The sequence below is a fragment of the Danio rerio genome, chromosome 4, assembly GCF_052040795.2.
Source record: "Danio rerio strain M-AB ecotype USA chromosome 4, GRCz13ab, whole genome shotgun sequence".
Classification (NCBI taxonomy): Eukaryota; Metazoa; Chordata; class Actinopteri; order Cypriniformes; family Danionidae; genus Danio; species Danio rerio.
The window spans coordinates 78907214-78932500 of NC_141024.2; the positions used below are offsets into that span (position 1 = coordinate 78907214).

The 25287-nt window shown below is 36.6% G+C and overlaps 4 protein-coding genes and 2 pseudogenes across 10 annotated transcripts in view; 4 read left to right on the plus strand and 2 right to left on the minus strand.

Annotated features, from left to right (window-relative positions):
* Window positions 1-255, minus strand: part of LOC137489462 (uncharacterized) — a 243166-nt gene extending 242911 nt beyond the window's left edge. The window contains exon 1 of the mRNA XM_087248736.1: window positions 216-255. The gene's annotated coding sequence lies outside the window, so the exon portion shown is untranslated. The remainder of the gene's footprint in view (window positions 1-215) is intronic.
* LOC137489621 (uncharacterized) overlaps window positions 1-25287 on the plus strand; it is a 403605-nt gene that overhangs the window by 75709 nt on the left and 302609 nt on the right. The gene's annotated exons all lie outside the window — the stretch shown is intronic.
* On the plus strand, window positions 4202-11186 carry LOC147845075 (uncharacterized). 4 transcript variants are annotated; one of them, XM_087249303.1, is made up of 4 exons: window positions 4202-4347; window positions 4486-4809; window positions 6383-6508; window positions 9388-11186. In XM_087249303.1, the coding sequence occupies exons 3-4, from the start codon at window positions 6436-6438 to the stop codon at window positions 10275-10277; spliced, it is 963 nt and encodes a 320-aa protein (XP_087105429.1). In that variant the 5' UTR covers window positions 4202-4347; window positions 4486-4809; window positions 6383-6435; the 3' UTR covers window positions 10278-11186. The 4 variants fall into 4 exon arrangements, with proteins under 4 accessions (XP_087105429.1, XP_087105431.1, XP_087105432.1 ...); XM_087249305.1 differs by having other exon boundaries at window positions 4486-4547; XM_087249306.1 differs by lacking the exon at window positions 4486-4809 and having other exon boundaries at window positions 4202-4484; window positions 6172-6508.
* Window positions 20998-21781, plus strand: LOC137491468 (uncharacterized; annotated as a pseudogene).
* The window catches only part of LOC148682947 (G2/M phase-specific E3 ubiquitin-protein ligase-like), an 8653-nt pseudogene continuing 5231 nt past the window's right edge, over window positions 21866-25287 (plus strand).
* Window positions 23068-25287, minus strand: part of LOC141381853 (uncharacterized) — a 25939-nt gene continuing 23719 nt past the window's right edge. The window contains exon 5 of one of the 2 annotated variants that reach the window (XM_087249561.1): window positions 23068-25184. The gene's annotated coding sequence lies outside the window, so the exon portion shown is untranslated. The remainder of the gene's footprint in view (window positions 25185-25287) is intronic. The other variant, XM_087249562.1, reaches the window with a different exon arrangement.

Consider the following 25287-nt stretch of genomic DNA (forward strand, 5'->3'; position numbering starts at 1 on the left):
GAATATAAAACCAACTTTACCTCTATTGTAAAGCTCGCATTACACACTTTTCTGTTTCAAACAAAAGCCCTCGGTTACTAAGAATAAAATAGTACTACGCTGTATAAAGGGTTAAAATAATATTTCCAACAGCAGGTACACAATGTAGCATCGGATGAAAAACATGAAACTTTAATTAAATCGGGTTATATCCGTAAACATTTAAAAACACAAACCTTTCTCCAGTTGAATCAAAGCGCTGAAGCGGCGCCGCCTGATGACGTCACACACCACGCCAAAATAAAAGTCTTTTTTGTTTAGCTTTTTTGCCCCTTACTGTTGCAGTCATGACTTATTGATACATTTCTCCCTTGTTTTTCACTCTATACTATTTCTGCTATCTCTCTCTCTCTCTCTCTCTCTCACATTTCACATTTTAGGTGCTTTATTGGCATGACAAATAACTGTACATTTATATTGCATACGTACAAACAAGACAGTAGTGCAAACAAATATGGATATAAAATATAATACAGAAAAAACACAGAAATAAATAAAATAAAAATAGATTAATAAAAATAAAAAGATTGATAAAATAAAAAATATTAATAAAAATTAAAATAGATTAGATCTCTCTCACAAACACACACTTTAGTATTTAAAGTTGATCAAATTTTTTAATCTAAACATTTTAAGACAATTTTGAGAAACTTTTTTTAATCCAGTTCATGATGACTTGCATGTCTACAACACATTACTTACTATTAATATATGAGAGTCCAAATCTCATCCTCATAATTATGACCCCTTATTTTCTTTTCTATTTTTACAACTTTATAGGCCTATATAGTGTTTATTATTGTTTCAAATGAATTGTCATCTCTTATTAGCTGTGTTCCACGTTTTCTGCCATTCTTTAGCAATATCTTCAGTAATAATATTTCATTTACCTTTACTTACAGAAGCATTAAAGGGGTAGTTCACATAAAAAAAAAAACATTTTTACCTGTTTGAGTTTCTTCTGCTGAATGCAAATGAAGAGAATAGGCTACAGGGTCAAGAAGCAGCCACTACATGGTTTAACAGCTCCTACTTTGGACATAGCTGCTTTTTTCAACATTTTCTGGCACTCAAAATGTTCTCGAGAGCCACATCGCACTGCTTTTTTTAAATTTATTTATTAATTTTTTATTGCAACAACAACTGTTCATTACAACAAATAGAAATACAGAAACTGATACTCGTGTGATATTACTCATATATTCATTCATTTTCTTTATAGCTTAGTCCTTTTATTAATCAGGGGTCACCATAGTGGAATGAACTGCCAACTTATCCAGCAGCACATGCTTTACACAGCGGATGCCCTTCCAGCTGCAACCCGTTACTGGGAAACATGCATACAAACTCATTCACACACACCGCATGTCTATGAACTTTGTGAAAACCAGAGCATCCGGAGGAAACGCACGCGAACACAGGGAGAACATGCAAACTCCACATAGAAATGCCAACTGACCCAGTAGAGGCTCGAACCAGCAACCTTCTTGCTGTGAGGCAATCGTGCTACCCACTGCAACACTGTGAAACCTCACATATGTGTAATTGTTTGAGGTATTAAACTGGTATTGGTGAAGAACTATGGTTACTAAAAGGCACCATTCAGATGTAATGATCTGGGCAATCAAGCATGTATTGTTATAGACACCTTTGCTTATTTGTCTTAAGAGATGTAAGGCAGGTCCTATTCATGTAATTTGCTTTAGGCTATCAAGTTGGTATTGGGATGAACAGCTATACCTGTTAACAGGTTTCATATATGTAAAACGGTCCTATTCAGTTAATGGTCTGGACTATTAGGCAGCTATTAATAAAGACGACTGCACATGATGATGAGTCATTTATTTAAATGAATCTGTGACACAGATATTTAAATTTCATTGTTGCAAACAAGTTACAGGAGTAAGTGCAGTTGTTGTTGTATGTGACGTTCACCACTGTGATTACACCATAGTGAAACAGAAGTCTGAGAAATGCTGTAGTTGGTGTAGGTGGAGCAGGTTAATCACATTAAAAGTTCTGCATTGTGTAGATATAAAGTGAACTCTTGTCATTGAATTACCCTGTATAAACTCCCTATACAATAATTTACTTGTGATGTAATTATTTTCTAATTATAAATATATAGCTGCATGACAGATTTAATAGTGGACTCCACAAAGGTAAGACAAAAGCTTGACATCGCATCACGTGAGTGCATGAGACCAATAGAAGATCAAAACATGAGCTATATGGAGCAATCAGTCGCTTTTAGTAACGTCTAATCATATTGTTTTATCCCACCCTTTTTTGCAGCGCTGTACGAAAGAATTTTGCAAGAACAAACACTCGTGTGAGCGCGGCCCAACTTGCTTTCAGATTAACTATGCCCAGCTGCTATATATATGTATAGCAACAGGCGTTTCTGTGTGGAGTTTGCATGTTCTCCCTGCTTTTCCGTGGGTTTCCTCCGGGTACTACGGTTTCCCCCACAGTCCAAAGACATGCGGTACAGGTGAATTGGGTAGGCTAAATTGTCCATAGTGTATGAGTGTGTGTGTGTGGATGTTTCCCAGAGATGGGTTGCGGCTGGAAGGGCATCCGCTGTGTAAAAACTTGCTGGTTAAGTTGGCGGTTCATTCCGCTGTGGCGACCCCAGATTAGTAAAGGGACTAAGCCGACAAGAAAATGAATAAATTATATATATATATATATATATATATATATATATATATATATATATATATATATATATATATATATAAAGTTTCTGATTAAAAGTTGCTTTCTTGGTTTCTTTGTGTCGCTTGATTTGTGCCTGTACCATAACAGTTGATTCGACTGCATTGAGTGAGTGATTGCATTTTCCCTCCTTCTCCTGGTTAAGAGATAAAGCTATATAATAGAATTAGTTATATTTCAGATAATATAAATCAATTATTAGCAACAAAAGAGCAACTTCATAATGATTTTAGTGTAAAAGACTTTAATTTGAAGCAAAAAAGATGCTGGAGGACTGGATCAGATATATGGCACTTTACTCACACCTGATTGCTTCTGAAGCTTGTACATAACATTTCACAGCACCTGGAATTAACACAAATGAGTTTGAAGTTACAGTGTGTCTCATCCATTTGTGATTAATGTACAAACAATTATCTTCTAAGGTCAAAAGTAGCAAAAAATAGACAGTATGTGATCGCGTTACTGTGTTAAAAAAGGTTTTGTCACAGAGTATCTTATATATTCTTTTGTGAATGTCTATGCATATTTGTATGCACAAACACAACTGATAATTAGAGAGAAAAACATCTTTGTTACATATCAGGTGAATAAGAGGCTTTTGAGAAAGATGAGCTGCTCACACATGTTCTGTTTAAGTAAAAAAACGAAGGAAAGAAAAAAATTGTCACAGAAACAAGTTACATTTTGATCATAAAAATTTATAGACACATTTGGAAAGAAATAATTGATCTGTTAAGAGTGTGTTGACAGTTTACAGGAAGCAGTAATGAGCTGCATGTGCTTTAGGAGAAGTAAAGGACTCTAAACTCACATAAAGAACAAGTTCAGTGATAAATAAATGACTAAAACATTGCTAATATTAATATATTGACTGAACTTGACACAAATAAAACCTCACTGTGAAGATTAGAAATTGTTTCTATTAACAAATAATGATATATCACAGTACAATAGTATCACTTACATAACTAGTATATAAGTGAATGTAGTTGTGTGTGTTGAGATATCAGTGTGATTTAAGTCTTCAATGCTCATTTGCATCTTTAAACAAAAAACAGCTTGGGAAAAAAAAAACAATAAAATGAGTTTCAAATCAAAATACCTCAACATAAGTGTATCAGCATTAACTACAAAATGCAGCAGCCACAATAAAAAAGCTTCCATCAATAGTCCTATAAAACAACAGCAACAAAACAAATGATGATGGCTAAAGCCAACTTATTTTCCCAATACATCATTATTTCTCTGTAAAACTGGTTTGTAAAGCTGCTAAACTTCCCATCCCCCACTGTATGTGTCCTGAGTCTTCACTGCTCATTTCATTTGCATCTCTATACCAGCTTTAATGGGGGCCAATTGAGTCTTATCCAATCACATTCCAGATCCAGTAGCTCAGCAGGGTTGCATCTATATATTCCGTGTTCCTAACGGAGGCTTCATTATCTGATTTAGCTGTAAGAGAACAACTTTGGAGGACAAACTACGATTGTAGATTCCTACATTGGGATTATTACCAACAACAACCTACAAAGAAAAACCCACGGAGGCCTTTTTTATCCCACTTCTTCATTGAAGACAGAAAAGGTGAGTTGCACATTTTGAATTTACACTCAAATAATATCTGAATGCTAACATTATAAAATGTAAATATGTGTGGATGCATTGTTCAACATTGTATTAAGTTCTTCAGTCAAATTTAAAAGCTTCTTTACAACTATTCAGTTTAGCGACCGCACAGAAGAGAAAAGCGTTCTCGGCCGTCAGATCCAAACTCCAACAAAAAGGTGCGGAAACTTTTCTAATTTACCCAGCAATACTGAAAGTCTCATTCAAAGGCCAAAAATACTCGTTTGAGACGCCGGATGAAGCCGAGAAATACATCGAGGGACTGGAGCGAACAACGTCAGCGCCGGCTCGCAGGTCTTTATATCCTCAGCTCCAGGAGGCAATGGAGGAAACCGATTAAGGAGACAATATTGGACTTATCAACACTTAAATGACATGATTAGAAACATTTCTTAGCCCCCTAAATGACCAAATTATACGGTAAACAACTATTACTATTAATATTATTATTTTGTTTTATTGGTATTTAAAGTTACGGTTAGATATTCATGATACAAATTTTATTTATTTAATACTATTTATTTTATTATTATATATATTTTTACTATTATTTGTTATGTTATTTATTTTAGTTATTTATTTTATTATTTTTTATTTATTTATTTATTTTTATTAATTTATTTTTATTTTTTTATTTTTTTGTCGACAAGGTGGGGGCTAAGTTTCTTGGTTTAAGATTGGAACAGCCCGAATTCAAAACTTGTTACATGTTTAAATAGAGTTGATGCTGATACACTGATGGTTGTAACGTTCCTCAGCTGTTTAATATCAAGGAGGTACTGGAAGGCGAATAGTGTTAAGACATTGCCTCGCGATCGCCACAGACGCTCGTTATTGAGGGGGTTAGGGAAAGGGTGGGGCACTCAGGAATAAAATACGCAGAAATTTTTATATTCTTTTCATATATATCCACGAAATTTCTATGTTTAAATTGCACCTACTACTACAATCTTTACATGTTTATTTGTGAAAGCTTTATGTTCAGAGATTATGGTTAATTTGAATATTATGTCTCTTAACGTCAGAGGGTTAAACTCTCCTAGTAAACGGACTAAATTTTTAGATTATCTTCGCAGGAAAAACATAGACGTTGCACTTATCCAAGAAACCCATCTAAGGATAGCAGATGTCCAGCGATTACAAAACAAACACTATATTCCTATAGTATCTTCAGGTTATAACTCTAAAAAGAGAGGGGTGGCAATATTATTTAAAAGAAATCATACTTTCAGTATTGAAAATTTAGGATCAGACAATAATGGTAGAATGGCATATTGTTGTACTAATATAGGAGGAAAGAAGCTAATGTTTGTCAATATTTATGCCCCAAACTCTTATGATGCTCCTTTTTTCCCAGACATTACAAAAACTCTTTTAGCCTATAATGAATATTCACTTATTATTGGAGGAGACATGAACACGGTAATGGACACTGTTTTAGATCGATCAAATCCTTCAATCCCAATGATACAACCCCAGTCTTCAAAAGCATTAAATTGGTTTACTAAAGACCTAAACGTGAGTGACACCTGGAGGTTGCTCAACCCTAATGTGAAAGAATACACTTACTTCTCACCAAGACATAAATCCTATTCAAGAATAGACTACATCTTACTATCTCCTATGATATTTTCATGTGTAAAGAACATTGAATTTCTACCACAAAGTATTTCTGACCACAATGCAATAACAACATCGCTGCAATTTAGTACACTGACCAAACCCTCTAGATGGAGATTCAATACTCTTTTACTCAAAAACGAGGAATATACAACTATTCAGTTTTTTGTTTGTTTGTTTATTTGGTTATAAATATTGTTTTTATCCTGACATGTAGTTACGTCACTAGTTTTAATCAGCTCATTTGTGGCTATTGTTTCTTGCTCAGACTTACCTGATTTGTTTTTGTTAATTACTCTCATATAAAGAAACTGTTAAAGCAAATGTTAAAGATAAGTTTGTTTCTGTTCATTGTTTTGTTCATTTTAAACAGAATAAAGTGTCCAAACACAGAGGAAACAGACTGATCTCCACACTGTTATAAAGATGGCGTTTATTAAAGAGGAGAGTGAAGATGTGAAGATTGAAGAAACATTCAGAGTCAAGCAGGAACAAACAGGTTGGTTTTCACTCTCAAACACCAACTCAGTCATTTGATCCTCATTTAGATATATTTTAATGATAAGAATACTAAATTAAATCCATCTTGCAGCCCTGAGTGTGCTGCCTAGTTCTTCTAAATTCACATAAGCACTTATTTAAAGATAGGAATGAGTTTCTTTTATACTTGTTCTCGTGTCATTCTTTTTCTGTTTTAATAGTCTCCCATTTTCTCTACCTTCTTAAGGTTATTGCGTTTCTTGTTCTCCTACTGTTTGTAAAGCGTCCATGAGCACTGGCACTAAATAAAAACAATCAATTTAAAAAGTTTGTCTGAGCTGACAATATTTGACCTATTCTATTCTCATAAAAGATATCTGCTATTACGGTGATGGTGTTGGCTTAGTACTTTCCATTTGCATATGTCACGTTGATCACAATTCCCCTTTTTTTAATCAACTTTTTTTATGGGTTTAAACTTGTTTCTAGTAGTTGTTACTAGTTCTCACAGATAGTAACTGAGTTAGAATGACATCATAATTATATTAACTAATTACAAGGGCTATTCCCTATAACCTGCAGGGTCTTAAAATGTCTTAAATTTCAAAATCTAAAATTTTAGGCCTTAAAAAGTCTTAAATTTACTGAAATGTTGTGAGGTCTTAAATCTTTTTTAAACAAGTCTTTATTTTTCTTTGTTCATGTTTTGTTACATAATCTTGCCAAAACCCATACAATCACCAACAATTTATCTCAATAAATGTTAAACTTTTTATTCAAAAAGGTCATTTTAACTCTATTTATTATAATAGTTTAATTATTTTGCTTACAATAACATTTGTTTAAACGTGCACCATGGATTTACTGCTGAGGACATAGACCTGGACAGATTGTTGCGCATAGATTTAGTTTATTTTAGTTTTAAAACTTTAAAATCATTTGCTCGTTTGTTTTTTATTTTAAAGAAAGTTTATTTTGGAAAAAAGTATTTAAAATAGTCTAATATTTGACTGGGGAATCTCAATGTCTGTTAACTGTTGAAATGAGATAAATGTGCCATCTTTAAACAGGTCCTTAACACAGATAACTCCCTACCTAAAGCATAATTGGAATGCTGAATCTATAAGAGAGGAAGAGAATAACGGATTTAACAAAATAGGAGCAGAAGGCAATGCTTGTTTATTATTAAAGTGAGGTCTGAATTGTGACCATATTCTGAGTGATCCATTAATAACTGGGTTATTCGTAAAATATTGTTTACTAACTGTGTTGTGTCCGGTAGTGGAAATACGTTGGATCTTTACTGGAACATGGCACTAGAATGTTTTAAACAAAGCAAAAAGGATTTATTATTCTTTAGTGGTTTTACAGCAGCATGATACTGTCTCACACTTCATTATCTTTCTTGATCACTGCACCTCCTATAACCCAGCGGCGCTCCCTGTAAACAATTAATCACAGGCATATGTACAGAACACACACAATTACAGCTGAACTGCAACAACAGTAGCATTCAGCAATTTGAACAAAATAATACACTTTCTCTTTTTTTTTTCATTAATTCTTATTTTTGGTGAACAAACACCACAAACTGGAATGAAAGCACAAAGTAGTGAGCGTAATGACACTGGATTAGACGTGTGCTGTTTCATCAGTAACCAAAGTGGGGCCTCTTCATTACAGATGTTGGAAAACCAGAATAGTGTTTCTATAGTCAGTTTGTGTAAATTGGCTGTGCAATAATAGGGTATATGTCGAAGCATGCTAATAGGACTTTTAATTTGCCAGTAACCTGGGTTAAGCGCTTCCGGTACACTGTATGCCAAAGCAAAAATCTGCGTGTTTAAGGTCTGTTTTCTTTAGAAATCAGCAATCTCCACTGCTCGAGTGATATCTGATATAAAGTGGGTCTCAGATTGTACAAGAAGCACTGCATTACATTACATTTTTCCCCGCCATGTCTTTGTAATATGAGCATTTATTTTACCCCAGTATATTCAATTGAGCTGCTGCGCTAGCCTGCCGATTCTGACCGGCCAGCCACCCCTGCTCTACTTGTCCCCACAAAGCAACAGTTCAGTCAACTTCTCTTTCTTCCGCACACCACATAATGCTGGCCTCTTCAACTCTCCTCTTCTTTCACTCACCCATTTCCTTTTAGCCGTCCCACAGGTGGAGATCAATTAAACAATGTTGACTGTCGTCACAGGAAATACCAAAAATCATAAATGCATGATTATATGCTGTTATGGCTTTGCAAGTTTTTTTCCAAACTAAGCCTCAAAATCACCCCAGAATTGATGAAAAAGTCCCAACAGCACACAATGGGAAAGGTGCACATTTCAGCCTTTAGGCAGATGCTGTACAGGTGTGTCTCATGTCTGTGAGGCAAATATTCAGCTGTTTTTTTAGCTTTTACCCCAGAACTTTTTTCTGATGCATTTACCACTCAGGCAAAGAATAAACAAGTATTTCCTGTCTGCTTTACAAATTTTAGAAAAAACATTTTGTTATTATGAATATATACGAATAAAATTAGGCCATTTACAGCTTTCAAATCTGTGTCTTATCAATGACCAAAATTACTTTTATGATCAATTATGTAAGGAACTCTGAAAACTGAACTGACACGGTTTCAATTTACTAAAACTTCTATGTTAGGCGACTTTGACATAATTTACATTGTAAAAGCACTAGATAAATAAAGATGAATTAAATGTGCTTAAATGTGAACATGTTAATGGACCGAACAAAACATGATCTTATATATTTTACATTTAATGTGCATGAAAATGACAGTGTGTGTAGCCAATGTTTCCAGTGTCTTTTCACTATTCAGCTTTTGATGAGATTTTTTTAAGACTTAATGAAAACTAAAATTTTATTTATTTATTTCAGACCTAATTGAAGAGAATGAGGAGAGTAAAGAGGAGGAACATCATGTCAAAATTGAGGAAAAAACTCATTTACAGACTGATGGTATTTTGAAAAGGAGAGACAAGAATTGTTTAACCTGCACTCAGTGTGGAAAGAGTTTCAGCCAATCATCATCCCTTAATCTACACATGAGGATCCACACTGGAGAGAAACCATTCACATGCACTCAGTGTGGGAAGAGTTTCAGCCAATCATCATCTCTTAATCTACACATGAGGATCCACACTGGAGAGAAACCATTCACATGCACTCAGTGTGGGAAATGTTTCAGCCAATCATCAAACTTAAATCAACACATGAGGATCCACACTAAAGAGAAACCATTCACTTGCACTTATTGTGGGAAGAGTTTCAGCCTATCATCATCCCTTAATATACACATGAGGATCCACACTGGAGAAAAACCATTCGCATGCACTCAGTGTGGGAAGAGTTTTAGCTGTTTATCACACCTTAATCACCACAAGTGGATCCACACTGGAGAGAAACCATTCACATGCTCTCAGTGTGGGAAGAGTTTCAGCCAATCATCATCCCTTAATATACACATGAGGATCCACACTGGAGAGAAACCATTCACATGCACTCAGTGTGGAAAGAGTTTCAGCCAATCATCATCCCTTAATATACACATGAGGATCCACACTGGAGAGAAACCATTTACATGCACTCAGTGTGGGAAGAGTTTTAACTGCTCATCACTCCTTAATAAACACATGAAGATCCACACTGGAGAGAAACCATTTGCATGCACTCAGTGTGGGAAGAGTTTCAGCCACTCATCGTCCCTTAATCGACACATGATGCGCCACACAGGAGAGAAACCATTCATGTTTAATCATGTTGTTTAATCCTGCCCCTTTTCACAGCGTCGTACAACAAAATTTTGCATGCTCAAACTACTGTGACCGCAGCTTCGGTGTGGGATGAGTTCAGCAACACATCAGACCTTAATAAACACATGAAGACCCACACTGGAGAGAAACCATTCACATGAACTCAATGTGGGAAGAGTTTCAACAGATCAGCAAACCTAAATGAACACATAAAGATCCACAATGATGTGAGAGATATATGTATATGTGCTTAAGTGTGAGAAGACTTTTCTTACAGCTCAAATTAAAACTGCACCAGACGATTCACACTGGAGAGACCGTACAAGTTTTCACACTGTGACAAGAGGTTTAATCAGTTAACACATCTGAAAACAGAAGAAGATTGGATGCATCTGTACTCCACTCTCCAGTGTATTCATGTAGCTAGTGTTGCTTTGGATGATGTTCTCTGTCTGACTCCCTGAATGAGAAAAATCACTAGGAAGAAAGTCCAATCATTTGTCCTGTGTTGCATCTTTTATTAGTAAAGTTTCTTTACTTTTAGGTTCAAGATTCTTTTTAGTTTACTACATTTACTTTTTTGAGTAGAATACGATCTTGATGAATATTTTATGATTTGGGCAGACCGACAGGTATTCAGTTTTACAATATTAATATACTGTGATGATCCCAAAACTCCAGATTGCCTGCATTACTCATTAATGGGTATATAAAAAGTTGTTGTGCTAGCTACTCCAGGTCGCTGTGGCTTCTCAGGAGTCATCATGTCAAGACCTGCCATCTCATTGACTCTTTAACCTTATGTGTTGTTGTGATTTATATCCTAAGTGTTTATCTTCATTATTATCCCTAAACATTTGTTGGTTGCTTTGATTGATTGTTCTACGAGTTACATTTTATAATAAATAATTTGCATTCAGGCTATTTTGTTGGCTCGTCTCTCTTTTATGTTGGGACTCAAACAAGCATAACACTTTTTGTAAAATGTGTCCAGTTGCGTCCAAGATCTTTTCCTTTCAGTCATGACCATAGGTGAGAGTAGGAACCTAGATTGAGCAGTAAACTGAGAACACTGCCTTTTGTCTCAGCTCCTTCAACACAACAATCACATTAACTACATTACTGCTGCTGCTGCACTGATCCATCTTTAAATCTTACATTCCATTGCTCATGAAAAAAAAAAAAAACGCAGATACTTGAACTTCATTTGGGGTAAGGACTTTCCTCCAATCTGGAGATGGCCACCTTTTTCGTCAAGCACCATGGTTTCTGACCTAGAGGTGCTGTTTCTTTCCCTGCCATGTCACATTCAGCAGCAAACCGTCCCACTGCATGTGGAAGGTCCATATACTATGAAGCCAAAAGGACAGCGTTACCTGCAAATGGCAGAGACAGTCCTAGCCTGCACCTAAAATTCTGTCAGTAAATTTTTTTATATTTTAAATAACACATTAACAAAATAAAATAAATAAATAGATGAATAGATAGATATTGTAGTGGTGGAAGGGGAAGTAGGATGGCTTGTTCCACCATAAACCGAGATGGAGCTTTCTCAGGAGGCATAGACTAGTGAGTGACATGTCTCAGACTGAAGGTGTAATAATGAAATAAATGCTCAGGAAGCCCCAACCCTTTTTCATCAACTGGCTGTTGCAATGTACTCCTATGCAATCTAGAATGCTTATCCTCTTATCAGAGCAATGGTTCTCAATTGTGGTGCTTGTGCAAAATGAGTGGACAACCGTCCCAAATTAATTTAATCTCTTATTACTAGATCTTAGAATCACACCTGAGAAACCACAAAAGCAAAGATTTTACTTATCTTCATCTGCTTAAGATCAATTTGCACCAGATGAGCAAGAGATGACATTTGTTTGAGTTTCTTTTGCCGACTGGCCTCTACAAAACACGGCGTTCCTGATGGATTGGTGACTCAGCTTCAGTGACGTCCTTAAGATTCACTTGCTTGTGAGTGGAAATTGTCCTGGGTTACCAGGGTGACAAACTCTGCTGAGAGTCGGTTTGCAGAAGTTTTTTTTAGCAGTTTCTGCGGTTCCTAAACTTTAAGAGGTTGCGTGGAAAGTTTTTTGCGACCTGATTGAGTGGCTGTGCATTGACCGAAAGCAAGGCGAGAGGGGGCACAGAGCAGCAGCAAGCATGAGCGAGCTAATGCAAAAAGCAAAGTTTTACTGTCTTTCAATGAGCAGTTGCCATGAAGGGCGGGCCCACGCCCCATACCATTATGCTCAGTGTAAGTCATTAACAGACTGCTTGGTAATTTCATGTGGTAAAATATCTTGTAAGTTTGTTACTATTGTACAACAAATGTTACAAGAAGACATTCCTCCAACATGAAACAGTCAATGAGAAGGTTTTGGAAAGTGATTTATAGCTCAGATTGGAGGCTTCTAGAGGGGATGTAGACCTTCAGCTGTAGGTGGAGGTAAGAGGGTGCAGTGGCAGTGATTTGAACTTGACAAGAGCCTCGTGCGGTAACCAATACAGGGAGATAAAGAGAGGAGGTACATGGGCTCTCATTGAAGACCAGATGAGCTGTGGCGTTCTGGGGCATCTGTAGAGGATTAAGGGTGCAGGATGGGAATCCAGCTAGAAGAGCACTGTCGGGGTCCAGCCTTGAAATGACAAGAGTTTGCACTAAAAGTTGTGCAGCATGGCATGATCTGATAAGTAGAGTCTGATTTTTCTAATGTTGAAAAGTGCAGCTCTGCATGATGGAGCTGTGTTAGCAATGTCCTCTTTGAAGGACAACTGATTATCCAGTATCACCCTAAGATTTCTTACCGAACTACATGGGGTAATGGTGGATGATCCCAGCTTGACTGAGAAATTGTATTGAATGTGTGGAGTTGTAGGGAAGGTGATGTATGCAGAGGAGTAAGCAGTTCACTAGCTGGCCTTCATTACATCTGCTTAAAAGTGTTTGGGAATGTGCCAGTGTGGAGTGAAGGAAGAGATTGACTTTTTCTTCAGAGGGTGTTGTTTGACTGCTAATTTGAGTGTTTATTTGTGTAAAGAAGGAGGCCAGCTGATAAGGAGTTGATGGAGAAGGACAGAGCAAAGTATAAAATGTCTTGAATAGTTTGTGGACGTCAGAAGTGGTGTTAATTTTGTAATGGTAGTATGGGGTTTTGGCCGAATGGAGTTGGGAGGCTAATGATGCCAGCTGGCTTTGGTACTTGCTAAGAAGGTCAGTGGAGGCTTTTGATTTGTGCCATGCTCTCTCTCTGTTGCCCTGGGTGCTGTTCAATGTTATCACAGAACATGTCCTAACCCTAAAACTAACTATTTTCCCAGACCATCCGACAGCCAGCGGTTAGAGGGAGTAGGTGCGTTGGGCTGGTGGCGACAGGCAAGATCTCACCTAGGCAGGATGTATATTGGAACAGAGTGTTTTTGCTGCACTATTTACATCAAGAAGTGAGAACTGTGTGTGTGAGGGAAGAGAGGATGTAACAGTGAAGGACAAGTGTGTGGAGGACAAACCAATTTTTACTAGTAGCAATTTAGTTGTTGAAATCAACAATTGAATTCTTGGTATCAACAATTAAGTCTGGTCTCTCATCTACAATCTTTAGTTAGCCAATCAGATTAATCCAAACTCATAATAAGAAGCCTAGCAAAAAATAACTCCCTTATCTTCGTTTTCCGATGAAAGCTCTTGACAGGACTGCGCCAGCTCCTTCACAAGCTTCTAAAGTTTAACATCTCTCTACAACCCATCAACAATTCTACTACCATCATCTGACTATTACAATTCAACAACAGCAGCAATACAACAACAGCGAAAATAAGAAATAGCAGCATTAAATCTACTCTCACATCATTTACAGCAACATGGACAGGAACGAAATCTCTGCTCTCCTAGAAACACCAGCCCCAGCTCAACAACACCAAGCTCAGCCTGGAAGCCAACTCGATACCAACCCTCCAATAAGAGGCCGAAGGCCTATCTGCTCTACTTCAGCAAGGACACAATCTCCATCTCCTGCCACTTCAAATCGCCACCCACCTTCTCCAGGTTCTTAATGCACCTCCGCAAGATCATCATCCCTCACTTCCAACAAGATAACAATGACCGAACTCCACCAGACCCTCATAAATACCGGAATCTCCATCCCCAGCCGCTGCAATAAAACAAAATTACTGAAACTCTATGAAACCATCTCGTCACCAACTCCACCCCCTCAGGACAGCAGAACCGCTCGCTCCCGCCACATCCCCTATCCTTATCCCCACCACAGCTCCGCATTCACAAAATCTCCTCGGACCATCAAAAAAAGCAACTAAGCAATAAAAAACAATCCCTCAGAACAAGACAAACTGCATCAACCAAAACATTCCAAAACATGGATAATCCACCGGATAATGACGCCAATCTCGGACTTACCACCCCCCTCCCTTGGCCTCCAGCTCCACATTCCAGTGAAAACTCCAGCCCTACTCTTCCAGTCATCCATTCCACTCTCAACCCTCCTTAAATCTCTTTCCCTTCTAACCTCCCTCACTCTTCAAGCCAGCTTATTTCTACCCAGTCTTTCTCTACAAGTCCTTCCTCTCCCTTCTTATTTCCCCTCTTTCAGTATCCTCACCTCTTCTCCTCTACATCCCTTCATCAAGCACCCACCTGCATTAGTAACCCTTCCCAACAGTCCACCCTCCCTACTCACATTTCTTCCGCACGGCCCCCTCCTCCAACACCATCAAGAACCTCATCCTATCAGGTGCTGACATCGATTATTATTCAGTTATACATGTTACTCAGTGAAATCGGTGTCCCTACTGGGGGGCCATGGATACTGATCTTCACAACAGAGTTTTCTTAGAATGCTGTAATCTTTCCTGCATGGTCTGCCATTCAAATCTGCACATGACCACTTCCTGTCCCTTCATAATCCCCTCCTCTGATAAAGGACTACAAAGATCCACCAGCTACGTACCCTGCCTCTATACCTCTGCTATCCCCATTCTACTTTCTCCTCCCTCTTCTCAAAACCCTTCCCTCTCTGTCTTGTAATAACTTTAATATAGCAAGATGCTTTTGCCATCTCTGCAATTACTTAAAAAAAACTTTTTTCATATTTTCTGAGAAAGCTTAACAACACCTTGCAACCATGTAGCAACCACCTTGCAACGCTTTAGCAACTGCCTAAAAACACCTTGCAAATGCCTAGCAACACTTTAGCTACCACCTAGCAACACCTTAGCAACCACCTATGAACACCTTAGCAACCACCTAGCAACACCTTAGCAACCACCTAGCAACACCTTAGAAACCGCCTAACCACACCTTAGCAACCACTTAGTAACACCTTAGCAACTGCCTATCAACACCTTAGCAACCGCCTAGCAACAGCTTAGCAACCGTCTTCGTACCCACCTAGCAACTCCTTAGCAACCACCCAGCAACCCCCTAGCAACACCCTAGCAACCGCTTGGCATCACCTTAGCAATTGCTTAGCAACCATCTAACAACTCCTTAGCTACCACCTAGCAACACCTTAGCAACTGTCTAGCAACACCTTGGCAAATGCCTTGGTAACCGCCTATCAACACCTTAGCAACTGCCTAGCAACACCTTAGCAACTGGCTAACAAAAACTTAGCAACCACCTAGCAACACCTTCGCAACCATCTAACAACAGCTTAGCATACACCTAACAACCACCTAGCAACACCTTAGCAACCTTCCAGCAACACCTTAGCAACCGCATAGCAACACCTTTGCAACTGCCTAGCAACACCTTAGCAACCATCTAACAACTCCTTGGCAACCACCAAGCAACACCTTAGCAGATGCCTTGCAATGCCTTAGCAACCGCCTAGCGATACTTTAACAACTGCCTAGCAATACCTTAGCAACAGCTTAGCAACCGCCAAGCAACCACCCAGCGACCATCTAACACATTAGCAACCGCCTAGTAATACCCTAGCATCCACCTAGCAACCACTTAGCAACACCTTAGCAACCGCCTAGCAACACCTTAGCAATTGTTCCCTAGCAGGTTTGAGCTATCAGAACTGTAGCTATGACAACAATTCTCAGAAGAGTTTTGAAGAACAAAATAATCCTGGATCGTGTCAAATCATCATTAACCAAATCTTGTTAACTGAGTTATCCACCTATGAAGAACCCCAGGACAAGATGAACAGTGAATGAAGTAGAAGAAAAGACAATGAAGGAGGAAATGAATAACAATAAAATAAGGAAGGAGAAAATGAAAATGAAGAGAATGAAGTAAAGTTATCAGGACAAGATGAACAGTGGTCACAAATAGACATATTGGACAGTTTTAAAACTTTTTTAAGAAAGTGGAAAAAGAGGAACTAAATAAGACTGGTCAAGCTGAAGGAATGGCAAAGGATGAAGAAATAAGGATGGAAAATATGGATAAGAACAAAGTGGAAAGAGGATTTTTAAGAAGAAGAACTTTTAAGGTAAAACCAAATTTGGACATGGCAAAGAAAAAAGTTTGAACAAAGAACAGAGCTAAATATGTAAATAGGTATGAAGTGTTAAGGGGACTGAAAGAAGATGAAGAAAATGATGTTTTAAAATATTTTATTTATTTTAAAATGCTTTTAACCTTTGTCTCTTTTAACGGAAGGGGTTGTTGGTTGAGAGCTTTGGAAGGAGATGATGGACAGTAAGGATGTGTAGGTTTTTAATTTAATTTTTATTTATTTTAAGCGTTTTAAATTGTGTTTTTTTATGCAATTAAGGGGACTAATGGGAAAAGATAAATTTGAGAAAATAAGAGGGAAATGTAAAAACAAGGAAGTGATAGGTTTACAGGAAACAAACTGGAAAGAACATGCAATGGACGATTTTAAAAAGTTGTGGCAAGGGGATATTATATATAATAATGGTGATGGTAAATCTGGAAGAGGTGTTGCTTTTTTAATAAGGAAAGATGTTTTAAACTTTAATAGAATTGTGTATGGAGATAATTATGGGAAATGTTTAGTGATAGAGGTTAACTATAAAAGAAATGAATTACTAATAGCAAATATACATGCACCAACAGAAGATTAAGACAAAAAAAAGAGTCTTTTGAGGTTTTAAATGAAGTATTAAAGGGTTTAAAGAAATAATAATGATGGGAGATTTTAATACTGTTTTTAGACAACAAGATATGGCTGATGGAATGGTTTTTAAATCGGATATAGGTAGAAAGGAACTAAATGAGTTATTAAAGGAAAATAGTTTAGTAGATATATGGAGGGAGAGGAATAAAGAAAAAAGAGAGTTTGTGGGGAATTTTATATGTCAAACGAGAATAGATTTTATTTTATGTACTAGAAATTTTGAAAATTTTATAGAAAACACACAGTATGAAGAGAACAGTTTTAGTGATCATAAGTTCTTGCATTTTAAAGTGAATATAGAAAACATACAAAAAGGACCAGGGACTTGGATTTTAAACACAACCATTTTTAAAAATGAAGATTTTGTTAGAAAATCTAAGAAATAATAGAGAAAGAAAAAGAAAATAGAATGTATGATGAAGATAAAAGGATATGGTGGGAAAACACAAAATATCAAATAAAGCAAAAGGTATTGAAGAAATAGAAAGGAAGATTCTAAATTATATAAAAGTAAAACTAGAAAAAGATAAAAATAAAGAATGTGACAGAGAAATAGAAGAAGAAGAGATTGAAATTGCAATAAATCAACTACTTAAAATGAAAAGTCCAGGTATAGACGGAATAGGAAATGAATTTTATTTTGTTTTTAAAGATATTTTAAAAGGAATACTTAGTAGAACATACTTATTTATTTGATGTACTCAAAACATTTGGATTTGAAGAGAATTTTATTAATTGGATAAACATTTTATATAAAGGGTGTAGGAGCCATTTGGCAACTTTGCTCATTGTTCCACTAGGTGGTGCTCTTTAAACAGGCTTTATAAGTGGGAACGAACATTCAGGTAACAGGTGTTGCTAGACGGAAGGGAGCACATACAGTTTTGACCACACACTTTCAAACGCACACACTTTCAAACGCACACACACCCACAAACACAAACAAACACTCACGCGCATTCACACAGAGAGCCGCATACATTCATTCATGCTTTAGCATGACGGTTTGTTTTGTTTGTAAGTCAAGATATGTGGCAGTGTTTGACTTCTACGAACGGAAACTTACCTGAAAGGAAATTTGTGAACTATTGGAGTTTGCAACTGCAATAAACGTAAACATCTTCGGAAACAAGTAAGACTTCATTTCATTTACACCACATCAGCCAGAGGACAGTGTGCGTCAGCTGGGTGCCTGTCTAACAACATCTCAGGGACTTCAACCAATAGGCTTAGCCTCTACAAAGGGGCTTTAACAAAAGTAAAATGTAACTTTTTTTAACAGAATTAAAAAAATGTTTTAAAATTACAAGATCAATTAGATAAGGATGTCCTCTTTCAGCGCAATTATATTCCCTAGTCGCAGAACCTTTAGGGTTAGCAATAAAACAAGAAACTAAAATTAAAGGAATAAAAATAGAAGAAGAGGAGGATGAAGGAAAAATATACCAGTATGCTGATGATACAGCAATAATAGTGAAGGAGAAAAAGAGTGTAAAAGAAGCCATGGAAAAAGAGTTTTGTAAGGGGACAGAAAGCAAAATAAATGAAAATAAAACACAATATATGAGGTTTGGTAAAGCAGATATTTTAACAGATTGTTTCCAATTTAGAGAAGTGGAAGAAATAAAATTTTAGGAATTTTAATTGGTAAAAATGAAAGAAAAGCAACAAAAAAGATGTGGGATGATCTAATAAGAGGAATAAAATCAAGATTAAATTTCTGGAGGATAAGAGAACTTTGCTTAAAGGGGAAAGCCTTATTATTAAATGTTTTTATGACATCAAAGCTATGGTATAAATTATATATAACAGAAATGCCATGTTGGATAGAAGGGAGATTGAAAAAGTGTGTTCAAGATTTTTTATGGGAGGGGAAACCCCCAAGAATTGCTTACAATACAATAATAGGAGCAACAGAAGAAGGAGGGATAGGATTGATTGAATTTAAACAAATGAAGAATTTTCTTAGAGTCAAAATGGTTAAAAAGCTTTTACAAGTGAACTCAACAGAATGGAAAAAGGTCATAAAATTTTTTTTTTTTAAAAGTTGGCAATTTTAACTTAAGAGAAGATATTCTTTGGTTAAAAACAAAACAAAAAAAAAAAAACCTGAATGATGGAAAAGTTACCAGGGTTTTATCAAGACATTTTCAGTGGTAAGTCATTTTTTGACTTTTGCCAAGTTTCAATTTAAGTGTTGAGTTGAAGTCTTTTGACTAATTTGATATTCAAAACATCCTGTGTTCAAAGATAAATTTACTATACCATGCCACTGTCCAGATCGGAAACTTGGCACAAGGAGTCACTGGCATTGTCCTAAATGTGCCAAAATAATAAGCAGATCTGTAGATTTTAAAACACACTTGCGTAAACATGGTAGGCTATTGTAAATATTCTAAATCCTTTAAGCTTAATGAGTGAAATAGCATTTTTCAACTGTATAATTCCCTTTTTCTGCAACTTCAGGTCTGATGGTGCCAACAACAACATCAGGGGCCTCATGTATCAACGTTGCGTACGCACAAAAACTTTGCGTACGCCAGGTTTCACGCTCAGAATCGCTTACGTTTGGATTTACTAATAATGAACTGAACGTGGGAATGTGCGCAGCTTCACGGCAGCTTTTTGGCAGGCGTACGCACATTTTTTGTGCGTGTCTGTTTTATTTCCATTGGCGACTCCTAGAGGCAGTTGTGTTAAATTCCTCTCTACAAAGTGTCTGAGCCTTGCAATGGCAGCTGTATGAGACGGGTTCATCTAGCAGGTATATAAGGTTTCCATACCATACATTTGACCAGCTAAACATTAAAGCACAATTTGCAGCAGTCGCCTGTTTTCCCAATGTAATCTGAGCTATCTACTGCACGCACATTGCTATAAAGACACTATCTGAAGATGAATTTGCATTCGTGAATTAGAAACATTTCCATTCAATAAATGTGCAAATAAAATATGATGCACAGACTTATTGATGATTCCTACTTGTCTTTCTCATGATAAATAGTTGGCAAAATCTGATATGTAGCGGGGAAAAAAAAGAAGAAAGAGTTCATCAGACGCTAGATTCGAGCCGAGTTCATGCTCGAACGTGTCAATACATGATCACATGCGTCTTACGAGCGCGCCACTGAGACTGTTCAGAGTGTTGCAACATTTTACAGATATAAACCACACTATTTATTTTTTTAATGCACTCAGTGCGATGTTCAGACCCAACTGTGTTAACCGCATCAGCTAAACTCTCCCACTCTATTTTTTTCTTTTGTTGTTAATTCCGGAGAACAAACTTGCAAATAACACCGCTTTTCTCCGGTCTACCTCCGAAAGCAGCACCTCCAATTCACATTCTGTTCAAAGTTTCTCTTTTTGCTTGCTTTTGCCTTTGCTTTTTCGTTGGGTTTTTTCATTAGCATAGTCATTAGCATATTCATACGGGGGAGGAGGCAGGGAGGGGTTTTGTGCTCGTGCATGTTGCGCTCAGTTTCACGTTTATTCGGATGTACAAAAGAATATGCGTGAGATTCGGCGTACGCAGTGTTTCATACATCTGAATTTTTTTCTGCGTACGCACATTTACAGCTTTGTGCGTACGCAATGTTTTAGTAAGATTTCCACGCAAGTCTTCGTACATGAGGCCCCTGGTGAGTACATTTATGTTTCTAACCCAACTGAAGTAATGACACAATAACACATTAAAATTATGTTAATCACACTATGACATGTATTTTTATTCTTAGAAAAGAAACAACCTGAAGATAAAGACATCCCAAAAGCAAACAAAATATGCCATATATGTGGTATCACATTTAGCACAAACTCAAACCTATTACGGCATACAAAGAAACAACATGCTGGGCAAGAACCAATGTTGTGCATTGACCCAAAAATGGGATTTATGTGACCACAAAGCAATCCCATGGTATCAGATTGCCAATACATGTCCAAAAGACATTAACATCACAGCTCTAAGATTGTGAAGTGGAGGAATGCAGAGACTATATGGCCATAGCTGCTCAAAGTGGAAACCCAGGGAAAGAATGCCACCACTTAGAGCGGACCAAGAAAACCAGTGCATACATTCCACCACCAGCACTACAAGAGAAAACCGTAAAGGAGGTGGTTAAAAAGGGACTCCTTTCTAAGTCTAGGCAAGAGGAATGTTTGGAACTTTACCAACATGCTTGCTCACACGAAGTAGACAGTGTGTTTCCTATTTTCTTGGGGGAACACAATCTGTCAAAGAGATATCTATTTTTCTTAGTGTACTCTGGGGAGAAGGACACTTGTTGTAAGTTTGGAAGGACAGTTTCCACATTTGACAAACAATTGGGAAAATGGCACTGCAAGTACATCGGTGTAAAGGACAGTATCAGCTGTGTCCACATATACATGTGTATGTGGTGGATTTATTAGGAGCATCCTTATTTGTTGAAAAACGCACCGGAAGCCCCGGAGGATATAGAAGATATTGAGGAGTGCTTCATTGGGAATGTCGGTATGGATGAGCACTTGGCCTTTTCACGGAGTAGTGTGATCACAATGACCAATTACTTGTGGAATTGCAAAAGATTACCGGAAGACATTCCACTTGAAACTAACAAAACAGAAAAACCCATTCCAGAAACCTTTATACCATCAGAAACAACCTGTCCATACTGCCCAGGGTCATGTCCTCCCGATCTTAGCAATGCTTTTGTGGTTACAACACAAGCAACTGTTTATGGGATGTTTTGGCAGAATAGAGGTAAGGTATGTTATTAAATATATCTCTTATATATACTGTATATAAGCTCTATGTATTTCTTGTATGCCAACCAATTTGTGTTGATGCGTTTTCTTTTAGGTATTTCCGTTTATGCCAAGGCATGCCCAGTTTGCAGAAATGTAGTTCGTTTTCAGGACTACAATTCTGGATTCCCCAATTATAACAACAGGGTCTTTCTTTCCATCCCGCTTTGTTTTCTACTCACAACATAACATATAAACAACATGTTTAAAGGTACATTCTGTATTTTTTTTTTGCAGAATCACATTGTTGTTGGTAGAATGCTGCACACTATAGAATCTCATTCTGGGACTACAGTGCCACACAACACTGAGAAAAGCATTCTACCACTTCAGTGCTCTCAGGCAGTATACGTACAGTTATTTCTGTTACCGCTGTGGACACCACCCATCTGTGGTCATTGCTGATTGAAGATTGCCTTTGATTTGCCAGATGAGTGTTAGTGAATATATTTTGTTTAAAATAGAAATATCTTCAGAGTACATAGCTTAAAGGAATAGCTGACCTAAAATTTTAAAGTCTCTTATTTTTTACTCACAAGTCCGTTCTCTGCGTTCTTGGAATTGAGAAACAGCCGTAGTTTTGTGTTTCTCTTCTCTGTTTCTGCTTATTAACAGCAGGTGTTCACCATCAGTGCTCAATCATAACTTAATTAGCCCCATCATTGTCTCATTAACTTTAACTCTGCTGCTGAGTAAATTTTGCTCAATTTAGAGAGGGACCAAATATTCTCTTAACTGAGTAAATTTTACTCTGAAGATTTTACTGCGTTGTAGCATGAACTACAGTTGAGGGCCCTCCTGTGAAATATTTATTTAAGGTAATGGAGCAAGGACATTTTCACAGTACTTATGGTCATTTTACATGCAGTGCTGACAATTTTAAAGTTGTTATTGATAGCAGGGCAATAATTGAGTGTGAGACAATTTTTTTTTTATTACAAAACTGATAAACTGCAACAACTTCACATAATAAATACATAACAAGAAACCAGTACAAATCTATATTTGGAGCGTAAGCAAATGTTCAGATTTTGATAAAAAATTACTAAAACAAACATTTTGTTTTCCACTGGATTAACTTGGATGGAGTAATTGTTCACATAAACACAAGCAATGTGTTAATTTGAAATCGACTAACAAACATAAAAATAAAACTTGAGTTAAAGCAATAGATATAGTTTTTCATAATTGGTCAATTAAAGCTATTGGTCTATGAATTGTAATAGTAATATTATTATTACATTTACATTAATATTATTTTTCCTGGTATTCTGGAAAACATGTAGATAAGTAATAGACATCAATAATTTTTTAAAACCAACAGCAACAACAATAATACTAATCATAAAAATAATACTACAGTCAGTAGCAGTAATAAATAATATTGGTAATATCGTCTCAGTTTTATAATTGAGACAAGTCAGTGAAATTATTTCAGTCTAAAATTGACGGTTATTTTCATCAGTTACAGGACATGTGTCTAGCATTTTGCTTGCTTTGAATTAGACACAGATAAAGTGTTACATTACATGTATTGAATAAATTAATTATAGCATTTATTTGAATAATGACAGAGATGTGTATCTGTGTCTGTTCAGCGTCTAATAACAAAGCTGTGTTTTTGGTTTCTTAAAAATAGCAATGTAACTCCATACTTACAGAGAAAAATGATTTATCAATCCAGTAACTAAAGTATTTTTTGCCTAAAAGGTGTTAGGCAGCATTTAATTTCTGTTTATTGATATAGAATTAGTTTTATTGCATATAATACCTGTGAAATTAACTCTTTATGACTGGTTTGAGATAAATGTTTTTGGTTTTCAGGTCCTCTTTGACTTTGTTGGTTGACATAATGACTCAACAGAGTTTTTTATCATCCAAGAAATGACATCAGTGATGTCAATAATGAGCACTGCCTCTGGGACACTTCTCGACCACAACATATCGACTCCATTAAATATACATGTTCAGTGGTTGCACTTGGAGGATATGGAGGTGAAAATCATTAATGTATCTGACTGTCAACTTTTGCTTGTTTTGAATGCATTTTAAAAGCAAATTAAATGGTTAAAACCAAGTACTTTTGTAGCACTGTAAAATAGTACACTATCTTTTAAAAACAATGAACATTACTTTCGCAGCATTTAATCTTGTGCTTATCTGTTAACGTTTAAGGTACCCAAAGTTATGATGTTCATTAGTCATGTTCAACTTCAGAACACAATTAAAGTTTTTACTGAAAGTGTTCTGTCCCTGACAGCCTACCAATTAAAACATTTAAGGTCCAGAAAATAAGACATTGTTAAAATACTCTATTTGACCACAGTGAATCCACCTTATGTTACCAATGTCACAAAGAAACAAGAATACATTTTGTGGGCCAAAAAAAAGACCTCTTAATTAAACTATTTCTTCTCTTCCATATCAGTTTTCTACGCAGTTGACGTAGTGAACACAGTGCAGCGCTTCTGGGTTGTATGTCACAACGTTGTGTCTACATCAACTGTGTAAGAGACCAACATAAAAAATAAGAAATTGTTTAATTAAGATGTTATTTTTAGTTTGTGTTGTTTTATTACACACAAAAAGTATACCTGTTGCTTCATAACATTAAGGTGGAGTCAAATAGACTATTCTAACCATTTCTTTTTGGGCCTTGAATGTGGCAATTATGTTCTATCAGAGGTCAGAAAGCTTTTACATTTCATCAGAAATATCTTTATTTGTGTTTGAAGATGAACAAAATGTCTTATGAATGTTGAATGACATAAGGGCGAGTAATTTGATAAAATACAGAATTTAAATTTTTGGGGTGAATTAACCATTTAATTGTTAAAGATACATTGTAGTTTTTTTAAACCAACACTGCAACTTCACTAATACAGACTGTTCCTTCAACCACATGAGCCATCACCTCTGCATTCTCCAGTGGCATCCCCTCTGTCCTCTCCAGTGGCATTGCCTTGGCCTTCTCCAGTGGCGTCCCCTCTGTCCTCTCCAGTGTCATCCCCATCAGCTGCAGTAGTCTCTAAACCAGAGTGAGTGGAGAAGGATTATATTTTAAATGAACTTACATTGTTGACATTTTTGAATCCACATGTAGAAAGAAAAACAGACATGTTGTATTTTCT

What these genes read in the sequence shown, in the direction of transcription:
- LOC147845075 (XM_087249306.1), top strand. Translation starts at nt 6,436, where the DNA reads ATGGCGTTTATTAAAGAGGAGAGTGAAGATGTGAAGATTGAAGAAACA. An exon ending in AGTCAAGCAGGAACAAACAG is followed by an intron (nt 6,509 to 9,387) that starts GTTGGTTTTCAC and finishes TATTTATTTCAG; the next exon opens with ACCTAATTGAAGAGAATGAG.